At 42.8% G+C, this 26,591-nt stretch overlaps 1 protein-coding gene and 1 long non-coding RNA gene across 2 annotated transcripts; both read right to left on the reverse strand.

The window, feature by feature from the left end:
* Window positions 1-4,016: 4,016 nt before the first annotated feature.
* Window positions 4,017-5,804, reverse strand: LOC131502491 (melanoma-associated antigen 9-like). The gene is given in 3 exon segments (XM_058713265.1): window positions 4,017-4,253; window positions 4,397-4,566; window positions 4,568-5,804. Coding segments are annotated over 2 exon segments (1,125 nt in total). The 5' UTR covers window positions 5,636-5,804; the 3' UTR covers window positions 4,017-4,253; window positions 4,397-4,509.
* Window positions 5,805-5,827: 23 nt separating this feature from the next.
* On the reverse strand, window positions 5,828-7,040 carry LOC131502492 (uncharacterized). Its single transcript, XR_009257066.1, has 3 exons — window positions 6,788-7,040; window positions 6,092-6,194; window positions 5,828-5,935 (listed from the first exon to the last, which is right to left on the reverse strand). It is a non-coding gene; the product is annotated as an uncharacterized LOC131502492 (long non-coding RNA).
* Window positions 7,041-26,591: the final 19,551 nt, after the last annotated feature.

Below are 26,591 nucleotides of genomic sequence, written 5' to 3' on the forward strand. Positions count from 1 at the left end.
CGCTTTCCGCTGGATGCTCTCAATGCCCCTTCCTAGCTGAGGGTGTCCTGTCTGGTTCCCTCCCCTGGCTCCTGGTCACTCTGGCCAAATCCTTCTTTCTCAAAGTAAAGGGGAAGTATCTTGTTGGTATTGCATAATCTCAAATCATTTGCAATTTTTATGAGAATACAAATCAGTATAGCATTTTTGGAATAAAATTTCAGACGTATCTATAAAATGTTAAACTGTCCACACCCTTTCCACTTTAACCCAATGTCTATGTTAGTACGTATATATCATTAGAAAACAATGTATTCTAACGTTTACCCAGGCATTCGTATTCAAAGATGTTGTTTTCACTTCATTAATCATAGGACACAGGGAAAACCACTTACATCTCCACCAGGAAAAAAAATGTTTATGTTATTAATTGTGGTATATACATACTTTAACACTCCAGGGAGTAGTTTCAAAAGTGAGGTGGATCTATATGTGTTGTCACGGGAATATCCTGCGTCCATTTTATTAAGTAACAAAAGCTAGTGGCAGAACAATATGTCCACTCTTACCTATTATGTTGAAGAAAAACGATATATTCTGACAGCACACTATTGAAAACCATAGTCACCTTTAAATAACACACACTAGATTGTTAGTCGTGGGGACTTCTGAGGAGAAGGCTGAACTGTGGAAGATCTTTGAAAAGGGAACATTGTGACTTACCTGTATTTTTAGAGTTTCTTGGAAGCAGGAAGATATGCACTACTACCTTTGTACTTGAAATTTCCATGTAAGTCTAACAACAGAAAAGCAGCCATGTCAAAGTAACTGCTAACTGATGCAACAGACAAACCCTGACACTTGAAGGGCTAGCACAACAAAAGTGCATGCTGGTGCACGTAAATTCTGATACAGTTTGGCAGGGGCCCTCCGCTTTTCCTAGACCCTGGAGAGACAGGTTGCTTTCATCTTGTGGCTCCCCTATCTCAACATGGGCCGGCCATGGTGAATCAAGGGAGACAGCACGGAGCTGACATACTGACATACTGGCTCTGAGATGCCTGGATGTGACGAACGATGCTTCTGCTCACGTCTCCGTGGCAAGGGGTCATCACATGACCCTTCCTAACTACAAGTGGACTGGAAATGCAGGGTCCCCTGTGTCCAGGAAGGAAAGCAAAGACAAGGTATGGATGAGCATTGAAATTTCTCCCACGTATCGCTACACAGTAGGTGCTCAACCAAAGGCAACTATCATAATTTGTTAGGACAACCGACTTTATTGCTCGGAGGAGTAATCTGAGGTCAGATTTGCCTTGGTTTTCTTTGAATTTTCAAGTGCCTACCACACGACAGATACTTTCAAATAGAGAACCACATCTAATGTTAAGAGGATCCTGTACCTCTCAGCAGGAAGTGTTCACCTTCTTCACTCAATAGTACTTTTCTGCATTGCCTGCAGAAAATCCCTGCATTGCCATCTGTAATCACAATAGGCGAGGATTTCCTCCTTCTTTTTGAAACATGGGTAAAGTCTGAACCTGTGAGTCTCTGCTACCCTCCACGTGACTAAACTTGCCTGAACACCTTACCTGCACAGGTGCCATTAGGCTCACTGGCCGCCAGGGCTTTTCCGTGGGGCTGGTACCAGACAAGAGGCAGTGGGAGGATGGTTCTTTCTTTCTGGCTCAATTTGGCCTAATATGTCCACCGAGGAACCATTTTTTGCCACCCAGGAGCATTCCAGGGATTTTAGGAATTTGACTTCGGTGGATGTTTGCTCATCTACCACTTGTGATGAAGCATTACTATCTGACCACCTAAATAAGCTCCTTCATCTGAATATGTGTTCCGTTCCCAGCTTCAAATAAGAAAATCATTGAAGTCCTACTGCAAACACCAGGGTGGCTTCAAATATCCGCTGCGTAACATCAGGGTTAATCCCCAAGTCCCTGTAGGTTATAGGTGCAATGAGACATTCCTCACAGCCCATTGGGAAAACAGAGAGTGTATGGAAGACTCCCTGGGGAGGGATGAACAGCTGTCTTAAGGTCACAGTCCAAGTCCCGTTTCCCACCAAAAGGGCTTTAGCTGTCAGAGGGCCTGGAGGGTAAGCTCCAGGAGAGCCAGGGAACCTGGGCAGGGAGGAGGCATGCTCTATGTCATGGGAGGGCATGAAGCCCTTGTGCAGCCAGGAGAGGAGGCGGTGGTGATGAGCTGGCCAGCAGGCCAGGTTCCAGAGTTGGACAGGAGGGCACATGTGGGAAGACCAGGGGCTGTCATGGGGGAAAGTGTTGGGACTGGAAAGAAACGGCGGCACCTAGCAGAGTCTGCTCTGGACAAGACTCGGAAAATCCCCAAGTTGTGTTTGATTCTTCTTGTCACCTTTCTTCCTTAGGCTTGTTTTTACTACCTGGGCCTCGGGGTCCTACTTTATGTCACCTGGGAAACACCATGGGAGCGAGAAGAGAAACGTAGGAGTCAGACGGTCGGCCACAGGCTGGGGTGGGTGGGAACAGCGTGGGCTCTCCATGAATTCAGACCAGGGGTCCGGTTTCTGCCCTGTCACTTACTAGCCGTGTGATCCTGGGAAAACGACCAAGCCCTGTGGGACTCAGGTTCTTCATCTGTGAAGTAAGTGGGTTTCATAAGCCCCATCTTGCAGGACTGCAGGAATGTATGTGATGTATGGAAAGCACCTCGCACTGTGCCGGGCACATGTCGGAACTGTGATGAATGGCAGTTGTTTCTAATGTTGTTTTGATCCCAGACCCTTCTACTCTCTCCTCTGGGATATTTTTTGTTTTCCAGGTCATGCTAGAGAATATGCAGCTCAACAGAACATGGAACAGCTAATAAGCCAAAGAGGGTGCTTCATAAATAAAACTCAGTCCATTTTCTTTTTTTAATTTTTAAAACATGTTTTATTTATTTTTGAGAGAGAGGGACAGAGCACGAGCAGGGGAGGGCCAGAGAGGAAGGAGACACAGAAACTGAAGCAGGCTCCAGGCTCTGAGCTGTCATCAGATGCTTAACCGACTGAGCCGCCCAGGGTCCCCACAGTCCATTTTCTAAATAGGGGATATATGTGGGATATATGAGAATATGTGTGGAATGTAGGCGTGGGGGAGTCGTCCCAGCTGGATACAGCACAAAGCTGCTAGAATTTGAATCAAAGACCAACTTCCTCCCTCCTTCCACATGCTCTTCCATCCAAACCACTACTTTCATTCATTTCTCCCACACCAAAACCTAGACCTGGCTTACAGCTGTCTAAGGACACTCAAGATAATCAAATGAAAACATCTTTATAATGCACTTGGTTCTGGTTTTCCATGGCCAGGAACAACAGTGTCCGTCTAGAGCCTTCTGGGCTCGACTTTAAAGGAATATTATTGCATTTCTCCAGAAATCCTTGCAGATGATGGGTAGAAAACACCTAGTCCGTGCACTGTGTTCAACTACACCGGGACAAGAGTGCAGGACACTTTCACTTCCTGACCCAGGAGGAGATTTCTTTGGTTTGTCCATGATCCAAAAGGAACTTCTCAGAGCAATTATCTATTTGAGATTTTGCTCATACCCCTAAGGGACACCATCTGTGGGCCTGGCCACTGTCAACATCCAGTTTCATTGTGATCAGCTGCGCAGAAGGCATCACACTGACCAGAGACACCAAGCCAGCCTGGCTCAGGATGTCTCCACTGTAGGGCTCCCCCTGGAGCCACACTGCCTCACCCTTCTTTGATTTGTTCTGCTCCTCTTAGGGGACCCTTCCCTGCCTTCCCACTGGGACTGTCGCTGCTAGACAGTCACCTATGGGTGGGACGTGTCCTGCCTCTCCTAGTGTCCTCACTGCCAACACAGGGTCCTTCCGAGAGTGAGCAGAGCTCGGCGAATGTCCGGCCACAAATGTCCCAGTGAGCTGGGGACCTCTGCTCAGATCGAGTGTCTCCTCCTTTCTTGGAGACCCAAGCAAAGGCAGGCACACATCTCTATGTCCCTTGTCCAGAATGACAGACGACAAGGGACGAGAAGCAAGAACGAACATCTTTTACTTCTCCATGTCCTGAAACCATCCGTTTACTGCCAAGGTCTTCACGTTTGCAAGACATCCCTGTCTGTGCCCAGCCCAGGCACCGCGATTCCCTTCTGGATCCCGAACGAGGACGGAAGGGTTCCCAGCTCGTTGCACCAAACGGCAAAACTCTGACTCTCGAACACCTGTGGCGTGGGTGCCACTCCCACGCTGAGCCCGAAGCTCACGAAACCTTCTATGACAAGGAACAACATCTGAAAACTTCCTCGAGGAAACAAAGATCGATTTCCGAGGCCACGTAGACAGAGAACAAGAACCCACCCAAACGTGCTCTTGGCCCCGCTTTCCCCCAAGCCGCCCTGGCCCTCCACTACTCACAACGCCCAGCGCCCGCTCTGCTCGCACTCGCAGGGGAGAAGTGGCCTGGCTTCGTGCCCCGCAGGAGAAGCTGCTCGACCCCAGGCGGGAACGGGCCCGGCTGCCCCTCGGGCTCAGGCCCGCTCTTCCTCATGGCTCACAGCCTCTTCGGACAGACACGGAGACCCCGGGCTGCCTGCTGTTGACCGCGAGGATGTGCTGCAGCACTTGCACGCCGCTGGTTTCTGCGTGGGCCCTGGGACCCCACAGGAACTCGTAGCGTGCGGGCTCGCTGCCGGGCACCTGCCGGTACTCCAGGTACCCTTCCTGCACCCAGACTTCGGTCAGCAGCTCCCTGGGCTCCCCATAGAATACGTGCTCCCTGCCGGCATACACCCCCATGACCCCCAGCGCTTCCCACACCGCCTCCTCAGGGGCACGGTCGTCCTCCAGGAGGATCACCCACAGGACCAGCACCAGGAGGCTGGTCTTGGGCATGCCGTCCCTACCACTCGGCGTCCCATCGCAGCTGAGGCCCAGGATGCTGACCAGGACGTAGGAGTGCTCGCGGGGGTCCACTTCCTTCACGTCGACTCCAAAGACCAGCTGCAGATACTCGCAGGCTCGGCGGAAGATCACGGGGAAGCGGTCCCGGTCATCTTGGCTGACCGCCGCCAGCATCTCCGCCCGTGTGGTCGGCTGCTTGGTGCGATACTTGAGGAGCAGAAGCAGCACCAGGCCGGCCACCTTCACGCGGAGCGCATCTGGGAGCGAGGCCTGGGCCCCTGCCGGGGCCCCCCAGGTGCTCGACCCCTCCTCATCGGGGCTGCTGGAGCCCTGGTGGGACTGGCTCCCCGGAGCGCCTGCCATGGCACTGGGGGAGGGGCAGGTGCTCCGAGGGCTCTGGGGAGGACTCGGGGACCGGGCAGCAGCAGATCCCTCCTCCAGGGGGACCAGAATGAGGACAGAGCAGGAGGAGGACAGGGAGGAAGAGGAGGAGGAGGAGGAGGAGGAGGGAGATGGGCCCCCCTCCTCCTCCTCCTCTGCTTTCTCCTCCTCCAACTCCACCTCCTCCCCTAACTCCACCTCCTCCTCCAACTCCTCTTCCTCCGACTCCACGTCCTCCACCTCAACCTCCACCTCCAACTCCTCCTCCTCCAACTCCTCTTCCTCCGACTCTACCTCCTCCACCTCCAACTCCACCTCCAACTCCTCCTCCTCCAACTCCTCTTCCTCCGACTCCACGTCCTCCACCTCCATCTCCACCTCCAACTCCTCCTCCTCCAACTCCTCTTCCTCCGACTCCACGTCCTCCACCTCCAACTCCACCTCCAACTCCTCCTCCTCCAACTCCTCTTCCTCCGACTCCACGTCCTCCACCTCAACCTCCACCTCCAACTCCACCTCCTCCACCTCCACCACCTCCACCTCCACCACCTCCACCTCCTCGTCCTCCGCCTCCCACAGCGGTACATCCCATGGCAGCGGGGCCTGTCTGGGCTCCTCCTCGGCCTTGCAGAGCTCACTCATCTGACACAGGGGCATGATGGTCGCCAGACCCTGAAGACAGAAGAGGGGTGGCTCCTCAGGGGGAGGCCCAGCCCACAGAGCCCGAGCTCCCAGGCCTGAGAGCGGGGCCGCGTGGGGGTTGGGGGCCGACGGGTCCCCTCTGGGGTGGGATGGGCGAGCCCCCGGCCCCACGCGCGGAGCACGCACCTCGCCTGGACAACCGACTGGCACGCGGCCGCGCCTCCTCTGCTCTGTGACCTCGGGACTCCTGCCTCAGACCAAGGCCTCAACTCCAGAGCTCTCCGAGCCCCTGGAAGACGGAGGGAGGGAGGGAGGGAGGGACGGAGGGAGCGAGGGAGGGAGGGGGCGCCTCAGGGTCTCAGGGTGGGGACAGACCGCGTGCACCGCCCCGGGCCCCCACCCCCCACTGCGGCCAGGAGATTCTGGCCAGGACTCTGGCCGCCACCCCACCCCGGGAGCCCCCACCCCATCCAGCCTGGACCTGCCCCTTCTGGGCCTCCGCTGACAGCCAGAGCGGACCCGAGCGGCAGGGCAGGCCTCCTGGGCCCTACGTGGGTGTCCTGGGCTGGGAGGCAGCGCCTCCTCTCTCCCCTGCACCCCGGCCAGGGCCCGGGATCCTGCCTCGGCTGACCGGGGTCCAGCCCCGCACACCCAGGCCCTCCCCTCGCCCGGCCCCACCGCGGGGGCGGCTTTCCGACGGCGGCCCCGGGGCTGGGGTCCAAGGGGCCTCCGGCCGTCCTCCCGCAGGGCTCTCCCGGGGAGCCCCGGGCCCGCTGCCTCCCACCAGAGCCCTCCCGGCCCGGCGAGGTCCGGGCCAAGGCGGCTGGCGTCGCACGAGGCGACCAAGTCCGGGGAGGCCCGGGGCCGATGGCAGGGGCTCACATGGGTTCCTTGGGGTCCCTCAGCCCTGTCCTCTCGTCCCCATCCGGACTCCCTGGGCGGCCTGGGCCTCGGGCTCTGCCGCCTGACGCCGGCTCCTCGCGCGCAACCAGCTCTCAGTCGGGCTGGGACCCAGAGCCCGAGGCCGCCCACGCCTCACGCCCTGGTCACAGTCGTCGTGGTCGCGCCACCCTGCGGCCTCCACCGCCGCCCCCACCGCCGGACTCATTCCCCTCTGGGTCCCGGCTCCCTCGCTCCTCCCTCTGGGCCTCACCTCGAAGCCCACGAGGCTCGGCGCCCTTCCCGCGCCTGAAGGGATGCCTGACGGGATTCCAGGCGCGGCCGGAAGACGCCGACGACGCCGAGGCCCCCTCGCCCCGCCTCGCCCCGCCCCGCCCCGCCAGTCTCCTGAGACCCGGATGCGGAAGTCCAGACACCCCGCGGGCCCTCATTCCCACTAGGGGCTTCCCTAGGCTGCCGCTAGGGGTCGCCTTCCGGGCCGGGGCCTCCGTTCTGGGGGCCAGAGTCCCTCCCTTCGTGTTCCCTAGGTGGCCTCCTGTGCACTTGGTGGGTCCCCCGTCCTCCCCAGCTCACCCGTCCGACCCCCGAACCGCCCCCCACTCCCCGGTCCCCGCCCTCTGAGACCCAGATGCCGAAGCCCAGGCTCTAACAGTGTCCCCATCCCGTCTGGGGGCCTACTCGGACTGATTCTGTTGAGGGGTCCAGGCTCTTCCGTCCTCCCTCTGTGTCTTCACCAGGAATCGCCCCAAGATCCAGGCCCTGCTCTCTGGTGACCTGAGGTGTCCCAAACCCCTCTCCCCCCCCCCCCCCCGCCCCGTGTCTCTGAGACCCGGCTGTGGAAATCCGGACAGACTTGCTGCCGCAAGTCCGTACAGGCCCAGGGCCCTTCCATGAAGGACGCAAGGTCGTGAACTCTGGGAGGTCCCCTCTGTGTTTTCTGGGGTCCTGGGTCCCTTGATCCTCCCTCAGGGTCTTTATTTACCTTCACATCGCAGGGTCTGGGAGTCCTCTCTGTGCTGACTTGAGGATTCACACCTCAGAGGAAGCCAAACTGCCTTCCCAGTCCCCAGGTGGAAGTGACAAATACTACATTTGCCCAGACTGTCATGGGGCTTCCCACAGCTGACAGCTAGGTTGGGTTTTTGTTGCTGGTGGAGGTCCCCTCTCTTCCGGAGTCCAGGGCCCCTTCAAGCCTCCCTCAGGACCCTCCCTTTGATTACCGACAGGACCTAGGCCCTCCCTTCTGCTGACCCAAGTGCAGCACCTTTCAGATCAAAGATTTCCTCTCCTTGAGATCTCCCCTCCCTCCAGGAGATCTCAAAGGCGGACACATAGGGCCTTGTATTCCTGGGGACTCCCAAGGCTAATAGCAGATGCGGGGTTGGGCTGAGGACCCTTCTTTTCTGTGATCGAGGGTCCCCTTACTCCTTCAACAGGATATTTTGATTCATGGAAGGTACTGGCATGCCTTTCTCTGCTGATCTGAAGACATACCCCTCATCCAAGTCTCACTTTCCTGAGACCTGCATCTCTCTTCCCCAGGAGGAAGTCAGGGGCCTCTACATCCTTCTGACATGGGGCCTCTAGTAGATGACCACAGGGACAGGGCTAATCCGGGATCGCTCTCTTAAGGTTTGGGACGTTCCTTCAATGCTCCTTAAAGATCCTCACCTTGGCTTCTGGCATGGCCTTAGGCTCCTCCCTCTGCTGACCTGAGCCCTTCCCCTTCTGGCCAAGGCTTTCATTGCTCTTACACCACTGAGGCAGAATGAAGAGGGGTAGGGGACCTCTCAGCCTGACAGTTCTGCCGGGGTCTCCCAAGCCTGTCATCAAGGTTGGGACTGGATTCTCTGGGCCCTCTGGAGAGGGTGGACCCCCTCAGTCCATAGTCGTGAGTGTCCTCAGCTTCTGGCTCCTTGATTAGATGCTGCCTTGGAAATGCCCCTTCCCTGTTAGATCCAAGTTTTTGCTTAGCTACAATCCTTGCAGAGAATGACTCAGGATCCCATAGTTGATGTTAGTGGCCAGCTGCAGCACCTAAGACTTGTGGTGGGAGGTCAGAGAAGAAGCATCCTTTTTCTATCATGTTTCTTCACCAGCCAGCCAGCCAGCCAGCCAGGCTTCGTTTTGTTCGAAAAGATTTATTTTCCACATGGAAGAAGGTGAGCAGCAGGATTTGGGGAGATCCTGCTGTTACCAGTTATCTAGCATTGTATCATTGAGTGCAGTGATTTTCACTTTCTTAACCCTCACCTCTAGTTAAAAAAACATGTATTTTATGTCTCTACCAAGCGTCTACTTAGAATATGCATAACATGTGGATCACTCTGAAACTTCGTATTCTATTTCTAGTTCATTCTCTTTTTTTTTTCTCATCTCTATGAATTATTTATTTTATAACTGGAAGTTTGTATTTCTCTATTCTCTTCACCTATTTTATCCATCCCATCACCCCCTCCTCTCTTGCAACCACCTGTTTGTTCTCTATTTATGAGTCTTTCCAGTCCATTACTATATTAAAATAACTTTTTTGAAAGGCCACTCCTCACTCGTCAAAAGTTCAAACATTACAGAAGTAGAACCAATGAATTACCAAAATAGTAATTAGTAGAAGTTTATTGTGCATGCACCAAAAAGACAATTTGCAAACAGGGAGCACTCCGACCAAACATGAAATGCGGCTCAGGGGTGTATTGTTATAAAGCAGTTTATATAGTGAGAAGGTAGTGGCTGTTTATTCCTCACAGTGATAGGTTATAATATCCGAATTTTCTTAAATAATAGGGAATTAGTTAGTGGTTACCTCATATCAGTTTTTGAGAAACAATTTAAGTTTTGCTTATGATTTTTAAAGGTATAAGCAAAAAATGACCCGGGTTGTTAGCCTTGCAAAATAAGCTAAATTAAGCTTTGTTTGTATGTATGTTAATTGGTTTTGTCTGTTCAGGGTGTTTTCAAGGCTGGTCTTCTTTTGTTTTTGATTGTTAACTCACTAAAATGGATTCAGGTGGTTATTATCACAGATTTTTGTTTTTGTTTTTGTTTTTGTTTTTGAGGGGGCCTTACTACTTCAATCATCCCATCTTTCCTTCTGTCCTGGTATTACCCCAGGGTTACTGACATCTGTGATTTGAGGCCCTGCCTCATGTTTCCACAGAAAGTAGAAGCAGAAGTTTAAAATCATTCCCACTACCTATCCTGTCATCTGCATTTATGAAGCCTATAGCACCTCCCAACTTCCATCCTTCTCTCCACTCCCCTGCCCCAGACACTAGCACCAGCTCAGCAATCGTCAGTGTCTCCCAGGGCTTTTTAAGTTTTGTTTAGATTTTTTTGGTATTTCCTCCCTCTCCATTTTATAGATATTGATGGAGTGTTGATTTTGAGAGTGAAAGTCAGCAGTTGGAAGTTGATGGTCATCTTGGCACCAACAGGTAAGGCATTAAATTTGTAAATAAGGAGAATTCCCATTTTTATAATATGCTATTCATTAATGAATATGTTTTAGTGCTCTCTTTGGAGCTGCTCTTAGTTGGATTTATCAACAGATAGATTTATTTTTGCCACCATTAGTATCTTGTACATTTTTCTTAGGATTCTTTTTAGGCAATTTTGAATTTTGTTGCTGTTGTGAATGGGATATTTTCTCTTTCATGTTCTAATTAATTATTGCTTTTATTGTGGCAGGGTTCTTGATTTTGCTATTGTAATCTTCTGTATAATGTTTTTCTGAAGTCTCTTACTCATTTGAATATTCCATGTACCTATTCCTTTGAATATAGATAATAGAGATAAAATATTTTATTTTATTTTTATGTTTTAGAATTCTTAGGTTTTACTTTTGTATTGATAGTAGTAATGTGCCCAGTAACATAAAAATAGAATGTAAAAGTATGATTGGCCCTTCTTCCAAATGGAGCTCTATTACATCTGCCAAATCATTTATTAGAAGTATTTCCATCACCTGTCCCTAACACTTCCAAAAACAAACATCTTTTTCTCAAAGCAACTATATTCTCATTTTTGCTAAAAGTGCCTTAAAATTCCTGGTCTTTCATGCTTAAAATCCTGGAGCTAAAATTGCCTCCTCCCCTATATTTTCTCCAGGTCTAATAACCAAATCTTGCGTCTTATTTCTTCTCTCTTCTTCTGAGCCATCCTATTAATATTTTCCTGCATCACTTTATTCTATTTTCCAGCCATCTAACCATCTACCTATCTATCTTTATATATATCTCTCTCTCCCAATTTTTACTCTGGAATTAAGAAAATCCAATCTTCACCCCTCAGTTGCCTAACAAGCCTTCCCCTCTAGTGACCCCATGCCTTCTTCAAAATTCCTGACACCCAGTAGACATGATTCCCTGTTTTCCTGTGTTCCTCTCAAAAATTTATTCTTACCTCTAAGCCTGTTTCACATGGAATGTCCTTATTGTTTTTGTTTCTAATCATCCCCAAATTTAGTCATCCCCTAAGAGTATTCTAAATGCCTACTTTCTCCATGGGGCTTTCCTCAATTCTTCAGACGCACACTAACAGAAAGCTCTCATTAGTATCTTTCAAAAAATAGTCAATTGGCAACTCCATATGTCCTAGAGTGGTACTTAATCAAGAATCTTAGGTCGTACTAAGAATTTATACTTGTATAGTGCCTTTTCTGTACTAAGCACTAATCTCAATACTTCCATTTGTTAAATTCAGTTATTCACAACTTCATAAAGTAGACACAATTATAATCCCTATTTTTTCTTTTGAAGATTTAGGGTTTTTTATTTAGTTATTTATTTATTGTTGCAAGTTTTTTTTCTTTTCTTAAATTTTCTTTTTTATTTTTTAAAATTTACATCCAAATTAGTTAGCATCTAGTGCAACAATGATTTCAGGAGTAGATTCCTTAGTGCCCCTTGTTTCAAGTTTTAATTTAAATTCAAGTTAGTTAACATATAGTACATTATTATTTTCAGGAGTGGTATTTAGAGATTCATCACTTACATATAACACCCGGTGCTAATGACAACATGAGCCCTCCTTAATTCCTATCACCCATTTAACCCTTTTCCCTGTCCATCTCCCCTCCAGGAACCCTCAGTTTGTTCTCTATACTTATGAGTCTGTTTTATGGTTTGCCTCTCTTTTTATTTTCCCCTATGTTCATCTGTTTTGTTTCTTAAATTCCAATATGAGTGAAATCATATAGTATTTTTCTTTCTCTTATTTATTTTGCTTGGGGTAATATACTCTAACTCCATCTATGTCATTGCAAATGGCAAGATTTTATTCTTTTTGATGGCTGAGTAATATTCCATTCACATATAAATATATCACATTTTCTTTATTCATCAGTCAATGAACATTTGTGATTGTGCTCTTTCCATTATTTGGCTATTGTTGATACTGTTACTATAAACATCATGGTGCATGTGTCCCTTTGCATCACTATTTTTGTATCCTTTAGGTAAATACCCAGTAGTGCAATGGCTGGATCATAGGGTAGTTCTATTTTTAATGTTTTGAGAAACCTCCATACTATTTTCTTTTTTTTTTTTAATTTTTTTTTTCAACGTTTTTTATTTATTTTTGGGACAGAGAGTGACAGAGCATGAACGGGGGAGGGGCAGAGAGAGAGGGAGACACAGAATCGGAAACAGGCTCCAGGCTCCGAGCCATCAGCCCAGAGCCCGACGCGGGGCTCGAACTCACAGACCGCGAGATCGTGACCTGGCTGAAGTCGGACGCTTAACCGACTGCGCCACCCAGGCACCCCCATACTATTTTCAAGAAAGGCTGCATCAGTTTGCATTCCTACCAACAGTGTAAGAGGTTCCCCTTTCTCTGCATCTTTACCAACACCTGTTGTTTCCTGTGTTGTTAATTTTAGCCATTCTGACAGGTGTGAAGTGGTATCTCATTGTAGTTTTGATTTGTAGTTCCCTGATGATTAGTGATGTTGAGCATCTTTTCATGTATCTGTTGGCCATGTGTATCTTCTTTGGAAAAATGTCTATTCATGTCTTCTGCCCACTTCTTAACTAGATTATTTATTTTTGGGGTGTTGAGTTTGATAAGTTCATTATGGATTTTGGATACTAACACTTTATGAGATACATCTTTTGCAAATATCTTCTCCCATTCCAAAGGTTGCCTTTTACTTTGTTAATTGTTTCCTTTCCTATGCAGAAGCTCCTTACCTTGATGAAGTCCCAATAGTTCATTTTTGCTTTTGTCTCCCTTGACTCCAGAGAAGTATCTAGTAAGAAGTTGCTGTGGCTGATGTCAAAGAGGTTGCTGCCTGTGTTCTTCTCTAGGATTTTGATGGTTTCAGTCTCACATTTAGGCCTTTTATCCATTTTGAACTTATTTTTGTGTCTGGTGTAGGAAAGTAGTCCAGTTTCATTTTTCTGCATGTTGCTGTCCAGTTTTCCCAACACCAATTTTTAAGAGACTATCTTTTTTCCATTGGATATTCTTTCCTTCTTTTGGTGGAGATAGTTGACCATATAGTTGTGGGTCCATTTCTGAGTTTTTTTATTTTTTCCCCACTGATCTATATATGTTTTTGTACCAGTACCATACTGTCTTGATGACTACAATTTTGTAGTATAGCTTGAAGTCCAGAATTGTGATGTCTCCAGCTTTGATTTCCTTTTTCAAGATTGCTTTGGCTATTTGGGATCTTTTGTGGTTCCATATATATTTTAGGATTGTTTGTTTTAGCTTTGTGACAAATGCTGGTTGTATTTTCATAGGGATTGCATTAAATGTGTATATTACTTTGGGTAGTATATACATTTTAACAATATTTGTTCTTTTAATCCATGAGCATGGAATGTTTTTCCATTTCTTTGTGTTATCTTCAATTTATTTCATAAATCTTCTATAGTTTTCAGAGGACAGATCTTTCACATCTTTGGTTAGGTTTTTTCCTAGGTATCTTATGGTTTTTGTTGCAGTTGTAAATGTAATTGATTCCTTGATTTCTCTATTTGCTGCTTCATTATTGGTGTATAGAAATGCAACAGATTTCTGTACATTGATTTTTGCATCTTGAAACTTTACTGAATTTGTTTATCAGTCCTACCAATTTTTTGGTGGAGTCTTTTGGGTTTTCTACATAGAGTATCATGTCACCTGCAAATAGTGGAAATTTGACTTCTTCCTTGCTAATTTGGATGCATTTTATTTCTTTTCATTGCCTGATTGCTGAGTCTCAGACACTCAGTACTGTGTTAAATAACAATGGTGAGAATAGACATCCCTGTCTTGTTCCTGACCATAGAGGAAAAGCTCTCAGTTTTTTCCCCATTGAGGATGATATTAGCTGTGGGTTTTTCATATATTGCCTGTATTATGTTGTCATATGTTCTCTCTAATCATACTTTGTTGAGGGTTTTTAATCAAGAATTAATGCTATACTTTGTCAAATGCTTTTTCTGCATCTATTGAGAGGATCATATGCTTCTTATCCTTTCTTGTGTTGATATGGTATATCATCTTGATTTATTTGCCAATATTGAACCACTTTTGCATCCCAGGAATAAATCTAACTTGGTTGTAGTAAATAATTCTTTTAATGTACTGTTGGATTCGATTTGCTAGCATTTTGTTTAGAATTTTTGCATCTGTGTTCATCAGGGATATTGGCCTGTAATTTTTTTTTTGGGGGGGGGTCAGGTCTTTGTCTGGTTTTGGAATCAAGGTAATGCTGGACTCATAGAATGAGTTTGGAAGTTTTCCTTCCATTTCTATTTTTTGAAACAGTTTTAAAAGAATAGGTATTAACTCTTCTTTAAATGTTTGGTAGAATTCCTCTGGGAAGGCACCTGAGCCTGTGTTTTGTTTGTTGGGAGATTTTTTATTACTGTTTTAAATTTCTTTGGTGGTTATCAGTCTGTTCAAGTTTTCTACTTCTTCCTGTTTCAGTTTTGGTAGTTTATTTCTAGGAATTTATCCATTTCTCCCAGATTGCCCAATTTGTTGGCTTATACTTTTCATAACATTATCTTATAAAATTGTTTGTGTTTCTGTGGTGTTGGTTGTGATCGCTCCTCTCTCATTCGTGATTTTATTTATTTATTTATTTATTTATTTATTTTTTAACGTTTATTTATTTATTTTTAACGTTTATTTATTTTTGGGACAGAGAGAGACAGAGCATGAACTGGGGAGGGGCAGAGAGAGAGGGAGACACAGAATCGGAAGCAAGCTCCAGGCTCTGAGCCATCAGCCCAGAGCCTGATGCGGGGCTCGAACTCATGGACCGCGAGATCGTGACCTGAGCTGAAGTCGGACACTTAACCGACTGAGCCACCCAGGCGCCCCGTCGTGATTTTATTTATTTGGACCCTTTCTCCATTTCTCCCTTCCTACCCCTCTCCCCCTCTCCCTGACTCTCTCCATCTCTCTCTCTCTCTCTCTCTCTCTCTCTCTGTCTCTCGTGATAAGTCTGGCTAGGGGTTTATCAATTTTATTAATTCTTTCAAAGAACCAGCTCCTGGTTTCATTCATCCATTTTGGTTTTTTGTTTGTTTTTTTCTGTATCATTTATTTCTGCTCTAATCTTTATTATTTCCCTTCTTCCACCTTTAAACTTCATTTGTTTTTCTAACTCTTTTATGTGTAAGATTAGGTTGTGTATTTGAGATTTTTCTTGCTTGGTGAGGTATGCCTGTAGTGCTATACATTTCCCTCTTAGGGCTGCTTTTGCTGCATCCCAAAGATTTTGGACTATTGTGTTTTCATTTTTATTTGCTTCCATGTATTTCTTTGTTTCTTCTTTAATTTCCTAGTTAACCCATTCATTCTTTTTAAATATTATTTTTAAAGTTTATTTATTTATTTTGAGGAGAGAGAGATTGCAAGTGGGGAAGAGGCAGAGAGAGGGAGAGACAAAACCCCAAGCAGGCTCTGCGCTCTCAGTGCAGAGCCTAATGTGGGGCTCGAATTCAAGAACCATGAGATCATGACCCAAGCTGAGATCAAGAGTCAGACACTTAACTGACTAAACCACTCAGCTGCCCCAACCCATTCATTCCTTACTAGGATGTTCTTTAACTCCCATATATTTTCACATTTTTTCTTGTGGTTGACTTCAAGTTTCATAGTGTTGTGGTCTGAAAATATGCATGATATTATCTCAATCTTTTTATATTTATTGAGGGCTGATTTTTGACCCAGTATGTGATCTATTCGGGATAATGTTCATGTGCACTCAAAAAGAATGTGTGTTTTGCTTTATGATGAAATGTTCTGAATATATCTATTAAGTCCATATGGTCCAGTGTGTCATTCAAAGCCATTGTTTCCTCATTGGTTTTCTGCTTAGATGATCTGTCCATTGTAAGTGGGGTGTGAAAGTCCCCTACTATTATTGTATTATTATCAATGAGTTTATTTATGTTTGTTATTGTTTTGTATATTTGGGTTCTTTCAAGATGGGGGCATAAATATTTACAATTGTTAGATCTTGTTGGACAGACCTTTGAATTATATAGTGCCCTTCTTTATCTCCTGTTACAGTCTTTGTTTTAAAATCTAGTTTGTCTGATAGAAATATGGCTACTTATGGACCTTGGCCAGAGTGTGGCAAGTTTTACCTAGGTGTGCTCTGGTTTGTTTGTTAAAAGAAAACTGATGCTATTTCCACTAGAGCTGGATTTTTTCAGCACTCTTTGGTCAGTAGACATGGTGCATGCAGGGAAGTTTTTGTTGGTTTTCTGGGGATGGGGCCTGCTGGTCTGGTCTCAGGTATGCTGGCCCTAGAAAAGCAGCGCCTGCAGAGCACAGGGAGCTGGGCCTTGGTGTAAGTGGTTTAGGCTGCCACTGTTGGCATTGTGCTGCTTAGTGAAGTTAGTTTATGCACAGTGGGATGGGGGAGAGAAATAGTGCCAGCCCCCTCCCTCATCCCCAGAAAGGGGAGTTTGTGCACGTCACTATCTGAGAAGCTCTTGCAGAAGAGTGAACAATCTTCCTTCATATGTCCCAGGCATCCCTCAGATCCCTGCCTTCACTCTGTCTGTGTCTGGACTGTCTGCCCACTCAGCATTGCAGTGCATCTGTGTTTTATCCCAGGAAACCTGGCTGAGTTTTAAAACTCCAAACTTTTGGGTCCTAGTGTGGTGCGGCCCGGTACTGGTCCTCTGGAGGAGCATCTCACCTCACTGTGGCTGATGCAGATTTTTCCAAGAAGGGCAGTTGAACCAAAGTGCAGGAGCTTTGAGTTTGGAATAAAGCACAGTATAGAGATGGTGTCTAAGTTAGTTGCCCTCAGCTAGTGTCTCTGCACCTATGCTGAGGGGTGGGGAGGAGTAATGGTACCTGGCAGCTCTTTTGTCCCCAGAGAGACAATATTCCCTCTCCCAGATGAGCTCCAAGAAGGAGGAACCCTCTCTCCCAGGGCATCCCAGGGGATCCTCAGACTGAGCCTGCTACTGGGCTACTTACCCTCCTTCTCCACAGGAACACTGCAATGCCTGTCTGGGTTCCATACCAGCCATGGCACAGACCTCTAAAATTCCAGTCTTTAAGCTCTGCTCATTGTAAAAAGTCCCAATAATCAGCCCCTGTCATTTTCCCAGTCAATAGCTTTGGGGAAATGTTTTCCTATGTGCTCCTTTCTCTCTGTCTCTATCTCTCATCTCTCTCCATGATCAGGGCTCCTTCCCCTACACAGGACTCACGATCCTTTTTACCCCCACATCATGTCTCTGCACCTCCTACCTTGCACAATATGGCCTCTTCTATCCCTCTAGTCATGCAGTTTGTTCTCTCAGTCCTCAGATTAATTTCTTTGGTGTTCAAAATGATTTCATATTTATGTAGCCGTGTTCGAGGGACAAGCCTTGCCTAGAGTCCTCCTGCTACTTTGCCATCGTAGATAAAAATATTTCTTAGATAATATTGTCACCAAATATTATCTTTCTTTTCAATATTCATATCTCTTATTTATTTTGATATTCATAGTTGTATGTGTTCCAGTGCAATGTTGAAGAGTAGAGGAGAGGGCATACATTTTTGTCCCTTGATTTAATGGGAAATGTTCTAATACTTCACATTCAATTGTGTTTGCTATAGAATTTAGGAATTTGAAGTTCTAGTCTCATGTTAGTTTAGTTTTTTTTAACCATGAACTTGCTTTGCATTTCTTTCAAAGAAATTTTATGTACCATTGACATGATCAAGTGTTTTTTTTCTCCTTTAATTTGTACAGGGAATTATAACTGGAAGTATTTTCTAATGTTAAATCATTTTTGTTCCTCAGGTACAGCATATTTGTTTATTTAGTTCACTGCTATGTGGAATATGCTATTAAGTTATTTAGAATATTTGCTGCTATGTGAGTGAGCTTGGGTCAAATGTTCTGTTCATGGGATGTTCTCATCTGGTTTTTGAATGAAGGAGCACTAGCCTGGAAAAATGAGTTTAATAATTTCCCTTTTTATATGCTTTGGAAGAGTTTACATAAAGTGGTAATTTGTTTTTCCCTGACTATGTGGTAGAACTAGCCTCCCAAATTGCCTTTTCCTGGAACATTTGATAGTAGCTTGAGTTTTTAATATAGTTTCAGTTTGTATTGCTTGATAAAACTTTTAAATGGTCAATTTCACTTAGAATTTCTAATTTAATGGAATAATATTTATAATAAAAACTTTTTATTACAGAAATTATCAAACATAAGAACGATAAAGAAAATAGTATACCTGACACTAAGCATCAACTGTCTTCAATACAATCTGATTCCAATTATACCTCCACCTTCTCCCATTTTTTACTATTAGAATAATTTATAGCATATCAAAATAGCATACCTTTTTCCCATAAACATTTCATTTGCATTTATAAAATATATTTACCTTTTTATGAAATATAAATTTAATATAAATATCTTCTCTAAAAATTTAAGTAATCATTAAATGTCCAGGTATTTTACATGTTTACTTAACAGATGTATAATGTAAAAATTTTTTTCTTTGAATCAGTGTCCAAATATGATCTAATCATTGTAATTGTTTTTTATGCACCTTAAGTCTTTTTCAATCTATAATTCCTTCCCTCATTAACTTTTTCTTGCAATTAATTTTTTTTGAAAAACAGGAACAGCATTTATGTTCTGTTCAGTTTCCCATAGTATAGATTTTGCTGAATGCAGTGTTTGTGGTGTCCCTTAACTTGTTCTTCAGACCTTACTTTCTAACACTACAAGTTAGCCCAGGCTCATTTTGGATATTTACTGCCCCAGTCCTAGAATCAGCCATTTCCCCAAAGAGCCCTAGTTTCTTTTATTGGACGATAGTTTTAAAAAACCTAGATCTTCAGTGCAATGTATGCTTGTTGCTACTGGAGACTTGTTACTTATAGACCCTTTCAGCTAACTACACTGAAATATGTATGTGTATGTTAACATATATATGTAACATATATAACATATATATGTATTTGTATATGTAACTCTCTGTATCTATGTTAAGCTGAACATGAGTTTATGCTGAAGTTTCCAATTGTAATCAATTATCACAAAGATCATTTTAGCCCCCTCTGTCTGCTTGCCTATAACATCTTACTCCAACAGTGAGAAACCTGACCCTCACAATTTGCCAATCTAATTAATTGTTCAATTCTAATATACACATATAGTTCCTTTTGACTTTAGTATTACAACATTCATTCCCAAGGTTACTTAGGGTGGCACTTTCCCTTTATATCCTTTGGCAAGGTTGTTTCATACTTTTTTGATGCAGTTAGAATATTTTGCCACATTCTGCATTCCATTACAAGTTTCCTTTACCTCCTAAATTATTTATCATTTTTGTACATTAAGATTTACTCTTTCTGTTGTGTAGTTGTATTTTTCGAGAAACACATACTGTCATGCATACTCCATTGGAGTATCATACAAAATAGCTTCATTGTCCTAATAAATCCCTTGCATTTAAACTATTTAAACCTTTTTCTATATGTTTACCATCTCTATGACATTTCCTTTTCCATAATGTCATATAAGTGGAATCAGATACTTTCTGGCCTTTTCTGACTGGCTTCTTTCACTTAGCAATACACGTTTAAGATTCATTCAAGTCTTTGCTCATCTTGTAGGTCATACTATTTTATTGATGACTAGTGGTCCTTAGTAAGGTCATGCCACAGTTTGTTTATCAATTCATCTATTGAAGGACATCTTGGTTGCTTCCAGATTTCTACAGTTATCAAAGAAGCAACTATGGACATTCATGTGTAAGTTTTTGTGTGGTCATGTTTTTAAATCATTTGGGTAAATACGCAGGAGTGTGCTTGCTGGATCTTATGGTGATATTTTGTTCAGTTTTTTTTTTTTAAAAATTTTAATGTTTATTTTTGAGAGAGAGAGCATGAGTGGGGTAGGGACAGGCACACACACACACACACACACACAGAATCCAAAGCAGGCTCCAGGCTCTGAGCTGTCAGCACAGAGCCTGATGTGGGGCTCAAACCCATCAACCATGAGATCATGACCTGAGCCAAAGCCAGATGCATAACCAACTGAGCCACCCAGGAGCCCCTACTTTGTTTCTGTTTTTCTTTTTGTTTTTTTTTTTTTTTTAAGAAAATGGCAAACTGGGTCAGTCACCTGTGTGGCTCAACTGGTTGGATGTCTGACTCGACTTCAGCTCAGGTCATGATCTCATAGTTCATGGGTTTAAGCCCCACATTAGGCTCCACGCTGACAGTGCAGAGCCTAGTTGGGATTATCTCCTCTCTCTGCCCCCCAATCTCTGTCTCTCAAAATAAAGTTAAAAAAAGTAAAGAAAATGACAAACTTCTTCTAAAGTGGATGTACCATTTTGCATTCCTACTAGCAATGAATGAGAGTTCCTCTTGTTCTGCATTGTCTTCAGCCATTGGACTTGTTGTTTTAAATTTTAGACATTCCAGGAGGTGTGTAGAGGTATCTCATTGCTGTTTAATTTGCAGTTCCATAATAACAAATTATATTCAGCATCTTTTCCTGTTCCTATTTGCCGTCTGTTTTTTGTTTTGTTTTGCGAGATAGCTGCTTGCCTATTTTTTAATGAATTGTTTGTTTTTCTACTGTTGAATTTTAAAATATTTTTGTATTTTGTATGCAGGTTCTTTATCAGATAGGTGTTTTGCAACTATTTTCTCCCTGTCTGTGGTTCCCCTTTTCATTCTCTTAATAGTGTCTTTCACAGAGCACATATTTAAAATTTTTTAAACAAAATTCATCTTATCAATTTTTCCTTTCATGGGTCATGCTTTTGGTGTTGTATTTAAAAACTCATCATGGGGGAGGTGCCTGGGTATCTCAGTCCATTCAGCGTTCGACATCAGCTCAGGTCATGATCTCACTGTTTGCACTGGGCTCTGTGCTGACAGCTCAGAGCCTGGAGCCTGCTTAGGATTCTGTGTCACCCTCTCTCTCTGTCCCTCCCCCACTCACACTCTGTGTCTCTTTCTCTCTCAAAAAATAACTAAATATAAAAAAACCATCATGGGTTTCCTAGGTGGCTTAGTCAGTTCTAAGCATCTGACTCTTTATTTTTGGCTCAGGTCATGATCTCATAGTTCATGAGGGATTGAACCCCATGGGATTGAGAGTCTCTCTCTTCTCTCTCTCTGCTCTACCCCCACTCATGTGCTCTCTCTCTCTCAAAATAAATAAACGTTTATAAAATTAAAAAAAAACATAATTGATTCTGAAGTTATGTGGATTTTTTCCTATGTTTTCTTTCGTATGGATTTTATAGTTTCTTCATTTCTCACTTAGGTCTACAAAGCTATTTTGGGTTAATTTTTATAAAAAGTATAAACTTTTGTCCAGGTTTATACCTAGGTTTTGTTAGCTTTATACCTAAGTATTTCATTTGGGGGGGACAGAAATATTGTAAATGGTATTTTTCACTTAAAATTCCATTTATTCATCACTGATATATACAAAAGCAATTGACTTTTTAAAATGTATTTATTTTTGAGGGGGGAGGGCAGAGAGGGAGAGAGAGAATCCCAAGCATGCTCCATGCTGTCAGCGCAGAGCCCATCATGTGGCTTGATCTCATGAACCATGAGATCATGACCTAAGCTGAAATCAAGAGTCTGACACTTATCCAACTCAGCAACCCAGGTGCCCAAAAGCAACAGACTTTTTAATATTACTTCTGTTTTCTGTAACCTTGCTATAATGCAAATAAATGTTGTTGTTATCAATTCTATGGTATTTTCTCCATAGATAAACATTTCTTTGGTGAACAAAGGGAGGCATATTTTTCTTTCCCCAAATGTATATAGTTTATTTCCTTTTCTTATTGTACTAGGTAGGGCTTCCAGTACAATTATGAATAAGAGTTGCCAGAGGAGACATCCTTGCCTTTTTCCTGATCTTAGGTGGAAAGCATTGTAGAACTTCTATTCCTATTTTTTAATTTTATTGATTTCTGTAGAAATTTTTCTTATTTATTTTCTTCTGCTTGCCTTAGGCTTAATTTATTCTTCTTTCTGTAGACTCCTAAGGTGTAATCATAGGTTTAGATTTTAGATCTTTTTTTAATAATACATTTACTACTATCAATTTATCCTTAAGCACTGTTTTTGCTACATTCCACAAATTTTCATAATTTGCCTTTTCATTTTAACTTAATTCAAGATATTTTAAAATTTATACTGGGGCTTCTTCCCCAACCCAGAGGTATTTGGAAGTATGTTGTTTAATTTGCAAATTAAATTCTCTTTCTTCTCCTTATGATATTCCAATTACCTAAATGTTAGACTTTTTGAAATTGTCCCAGAGTTCTTGGATATTCTGGGCTTTTTCTCCATTTTTAAAAATTTTAATTTGGGGAATTTCTATTGACATATTTTCAAGCTCACTGATTCTTCCTCAACCAGGTCCAGTCTGTTTATGAACTCACCAAATAATTCATAATTTATTTTACAATGTTTTTTTTTAACTTCTAGCATTTCCTTTTGAATCTTTCTTAGAGATACCATATCTCAGCTTACATGTATTTACTTGTCTTCCATATTTTATCCTTTTCTCATTACAATCCTTAACATCTCTCATAGTTATTTTAAATTTCCTGTCCAATAATTTCAGCATAGTTTTCATATCTGAGTCAGTTTCGGATGCTTTCTTTGTCTCTTCAGATTGTATTGTTCCTTTTAACATACCATGTAACTTGTTGAAAAGCCAAACATATTGGACAGTGGAAACTGAAGTAAATAGGCCTTTAGAGTGTGAGGTTTTATGTGAGTCTGACTAACATTGCAGCTGTAACAGCAGAGACCTAAATTTTGTATAATGTCCTTGTTTTATTTTCCTGTTTTTTTGTGGGTTTCCCTAGGAGCTACATTTTAAATAGATTTGTATATCTTGGAGTTCTTTCAACCACAATCTACTATTGTTAGTATAATGGAGATATATTGATATGGTGGTAAGGTATAGAAAAGGGGAAGTCTTCTATATTATAATTAAATCTCAATATTCTATTGTGTCTATTTTATTGGGCTGTGTCCTTCAGAAATTTTTCTTACCTTCCTTCTCTACTTAGGTAAGACAAGCATGCTAGAGATGGCTGGAGTAGGGTAATTGCCCTTCTACCTATATGAGATAAAACTATCTGGTTAAGTCTTTTTTCATTGGAGAGTAGTTCTTTGATATGAGGAATGCACTAATGTGTATTTAAAAATGATTACTTTTCCTTTACCACTGTTGAAGACATAAGATGATTTCCCTTGGCTCCTCATTGTGATGATTTAATGGGGTTCTTAGAAGTAAAATCCATGAAAGTATGGGGCTCTCTTAAGACTATAGATCCAGGAGTTTCTCAGTCTAATGCTAGTTCACATTTAGCCTCCAATAATTTGTCAATGTTTCCATTGTTAAAAGATAAACTGAGGCATATTAAAGATGTTAAGAGTTTGAGTGAAGATTAATTTCAATTGGGCAACCCCAAACCAAAAGTGATTAGGAGCATTCTACTGACAGGAGCTCAGGAAGAGATTTTATAGAGGAAAGGTAGAAGGAAAGTAAAGAAATTTTGACTGTATCTCAAAGCCTAACCTGGCTGTTTGTGATTGGTTGTCTCTAGGTTTCAGTTTCATAGACTTGACACATTTATAGGCCTAGGTTTTAGTTTGCTTATGTAGGACACCATGGCATTAGAGCCACCTCAGTATAAAGGACTCCTTGTTTAATTAATGTCATACCATATGACTTCTGCTAAGCGGATCTCAGCTGTGCTTGTCTTTATTCACCTCTCTTTCCCGATTTTGGAGTGGCAGTTTTACATACAACCCCAATTTTCCAATGAGTCCAAGGAAGCTCCTTGGCTTTCAGTTAATTCAGCCAATTGCTATAATTGTGCCCAAAATAAGGTACCTAGGAATAAACATAAGCAAAGAGATGAAAGACCTGTATTCTGAAAACTATAAAACACTGATAAAAGAAATTGAAGACAAAGAAATGGGAAGACATTCCATGCTCATAGATTGGGAGAACAAATATTGTTAAAATGTCTTTACTACCCAAAGTAATTTACACATTTAATGCAGTCCCTATCAAAAATACAACCAACGTTTGTCATAGAAGTACAACAAACAATTCTATTGTATATGAAACCACAAAATACCTTGAATAGCCAAAGCATCCTTGAAAAATAAAAGCTGTAGGCATCACAATTCCAGACTTCAAGTCATATTACAAAGCTGTAGTGACCAAAACAGTATGGTACTGGCACAAAAAGACACATGTAACAGTTGAACAGAATTGAAAATTCAGTATGTTCAATATAAAATCTGGTAGTGGATACTCAGGTGTCTGTATCATTATTTTGTACCTATGTAATTTTTGTTAATTTGTCAAACTAAAGTTTTAAATTTTTATTAAAAATGTGACAGGCTTCCGTTTTTGCTGTCACATATAAAGTTCTTAGAAGTTTTCATTCTCATCATTACAATAAAATGGCTTAATTTGAGGTTCTGAGACTGGAGTTTCAGGCCAATCAGTCTATTAGAATCTTTCTGGGAGGCATTTGTGTGGCTCAGTCAGTTAAACATCCAATTTTGGATCAGGGCATGATCTCACAGTTCATGGGTTCAAGCCCCGCATTGGGCTCTGTGCTGACAGCATGGAGCCTGCTTGGGATTCTGTGTCTTCCTCTCTCTTTGCCCCTCCCTTGCTTATGTCTGTCTCTTTCTGTCTCTCAAAAGTAAATAAATGTTAACAAAAAAAATCTTTCTGGGTCTGTGTCTGCACTAAGTGAGGTCCAGTGTTAACAGAGAGGAATGTGTAGCTTCAATAGGTTATTAGGTTATTTCTATTCTTTTGCTGTTCCATACCCTGGCAATACCAGTAACCTTGAATGTATATTGATTTGCATATATGTGAGTAAATTTTTAGAATGAATTCATAGTAGTGGAAGGTTTCAAGGTCAAAAGATAGGTATGTTTTTTGTTCTTCAGTCAACTTTGGTAATATATTAGTAATATATTTCCTAAAATATGTTCCATTTAATGTAAATTTTCAAGTCTCCTGGCTACAAGTTGTTTATTACATTAATATTTAAATTCTTTATTATATTTATATATGTCCCTTTTTCCTTAATTTTTGATTTTAAGTTTTTATTTATTTTTTTATTATTTTTTTAATATGAAATTTATTGTCAAATTGTTTTCCATACAACACCCAGTGCTCATCCCAACAGGTGCCCTTCTCAGTTTGTTCTCAGTTTTTAAGAGTCTCTTATGTTTTGGCTCCCACCCTCTCTAACCTTTTTTTTTTTCCTTCCCCTCCCCCATGGTCTTCTGTTAAGTTTCTCAGGATCCACATAGGAGTGAAAACATATGGTATCTGTCTTTCTCTGTATGACTTATTTCACTTAGCGTAACACTCTCCCATTCCATCCACGTTGCTACAAAAGGCCATATTTCATTATTTCTCATTGCCACGTAGTATTCCATTGTGTATATAAACCACAATTTATTTATCCAGTCATCAGTTGATGGAAAGTACTCTTGGCTGCAGATAGTTTTTTTCCATTCAAAACTTTGAATATATCTTGCCACTCCCTTCTGACTTGGAAAGTTTTTGCTGAAAAATCTGCTAACCTGGATGGATTAGCTAATGGATTGTCCCTTGTAAATTACTGTCTTCTTTTGTCTTGTTACTTTAAAATTTTTTCTTTATATTATTTTTTGCCTGTTTAATTACAATATATCTTGGTATGCATCTTCTTTTGTTGATTTTGATGGGAGTTCTCTGTGCCTCCTGGATCTGGATATGTTTATTCCCAAGATTAGGGAAGTTTTAAGTATTATTTATTCAAATAAATTTTCTGTCCCCTTTCTCTCTTCTTTTTCTGGGACTTCTATAACATTAATGCTATTACCTTTCATGGAGTCACTGAGTTCTCTAAGTCTGTTCTCATTTCGCATAATTCTTTTTTCTCTCTTTTGCTCAGCTTGATTAGTTTCCATTACTTTGTCTTTTAGGTAACTAATTTGTTCCTCTGATTCTTACATCCTGCTGTTCATTCTATCAAATGTGTTTCTCATTTTGTTTATTGATCCCTTTATATCTGCTATGTTATAACTTATCTCTGTGCTTTCATCTCTATCACGTCTTCCACTCTTTTCTCAGATCCAGTGAATATGCTTATGATCATTACTTTAAATCCTCTATCAGACATGTTACTTATATCTGCTTTGCTTATATCTCTGACCATGGTCTTGTCCTATTCTTTCATCTGGGATAAATTTCTCTATCTTCTGTTTTAAGTCCCTGTGCCTGCTTTTGTGT

This window comes from Neofelis nebulosa, chromosome X (assembly GCF_028018385.1).
Source record: "Neofelis nebulosa isolate mNeoNeb1 chromosome X, mNeoNeb1.pri, whole genome shotgun sequence".
Lineage (NCBI taxonomy): Eukaryota > Metazoa > Chordata > Mammalia > Carnivora > Felidae > Neofelis > Neofelis nebulosa.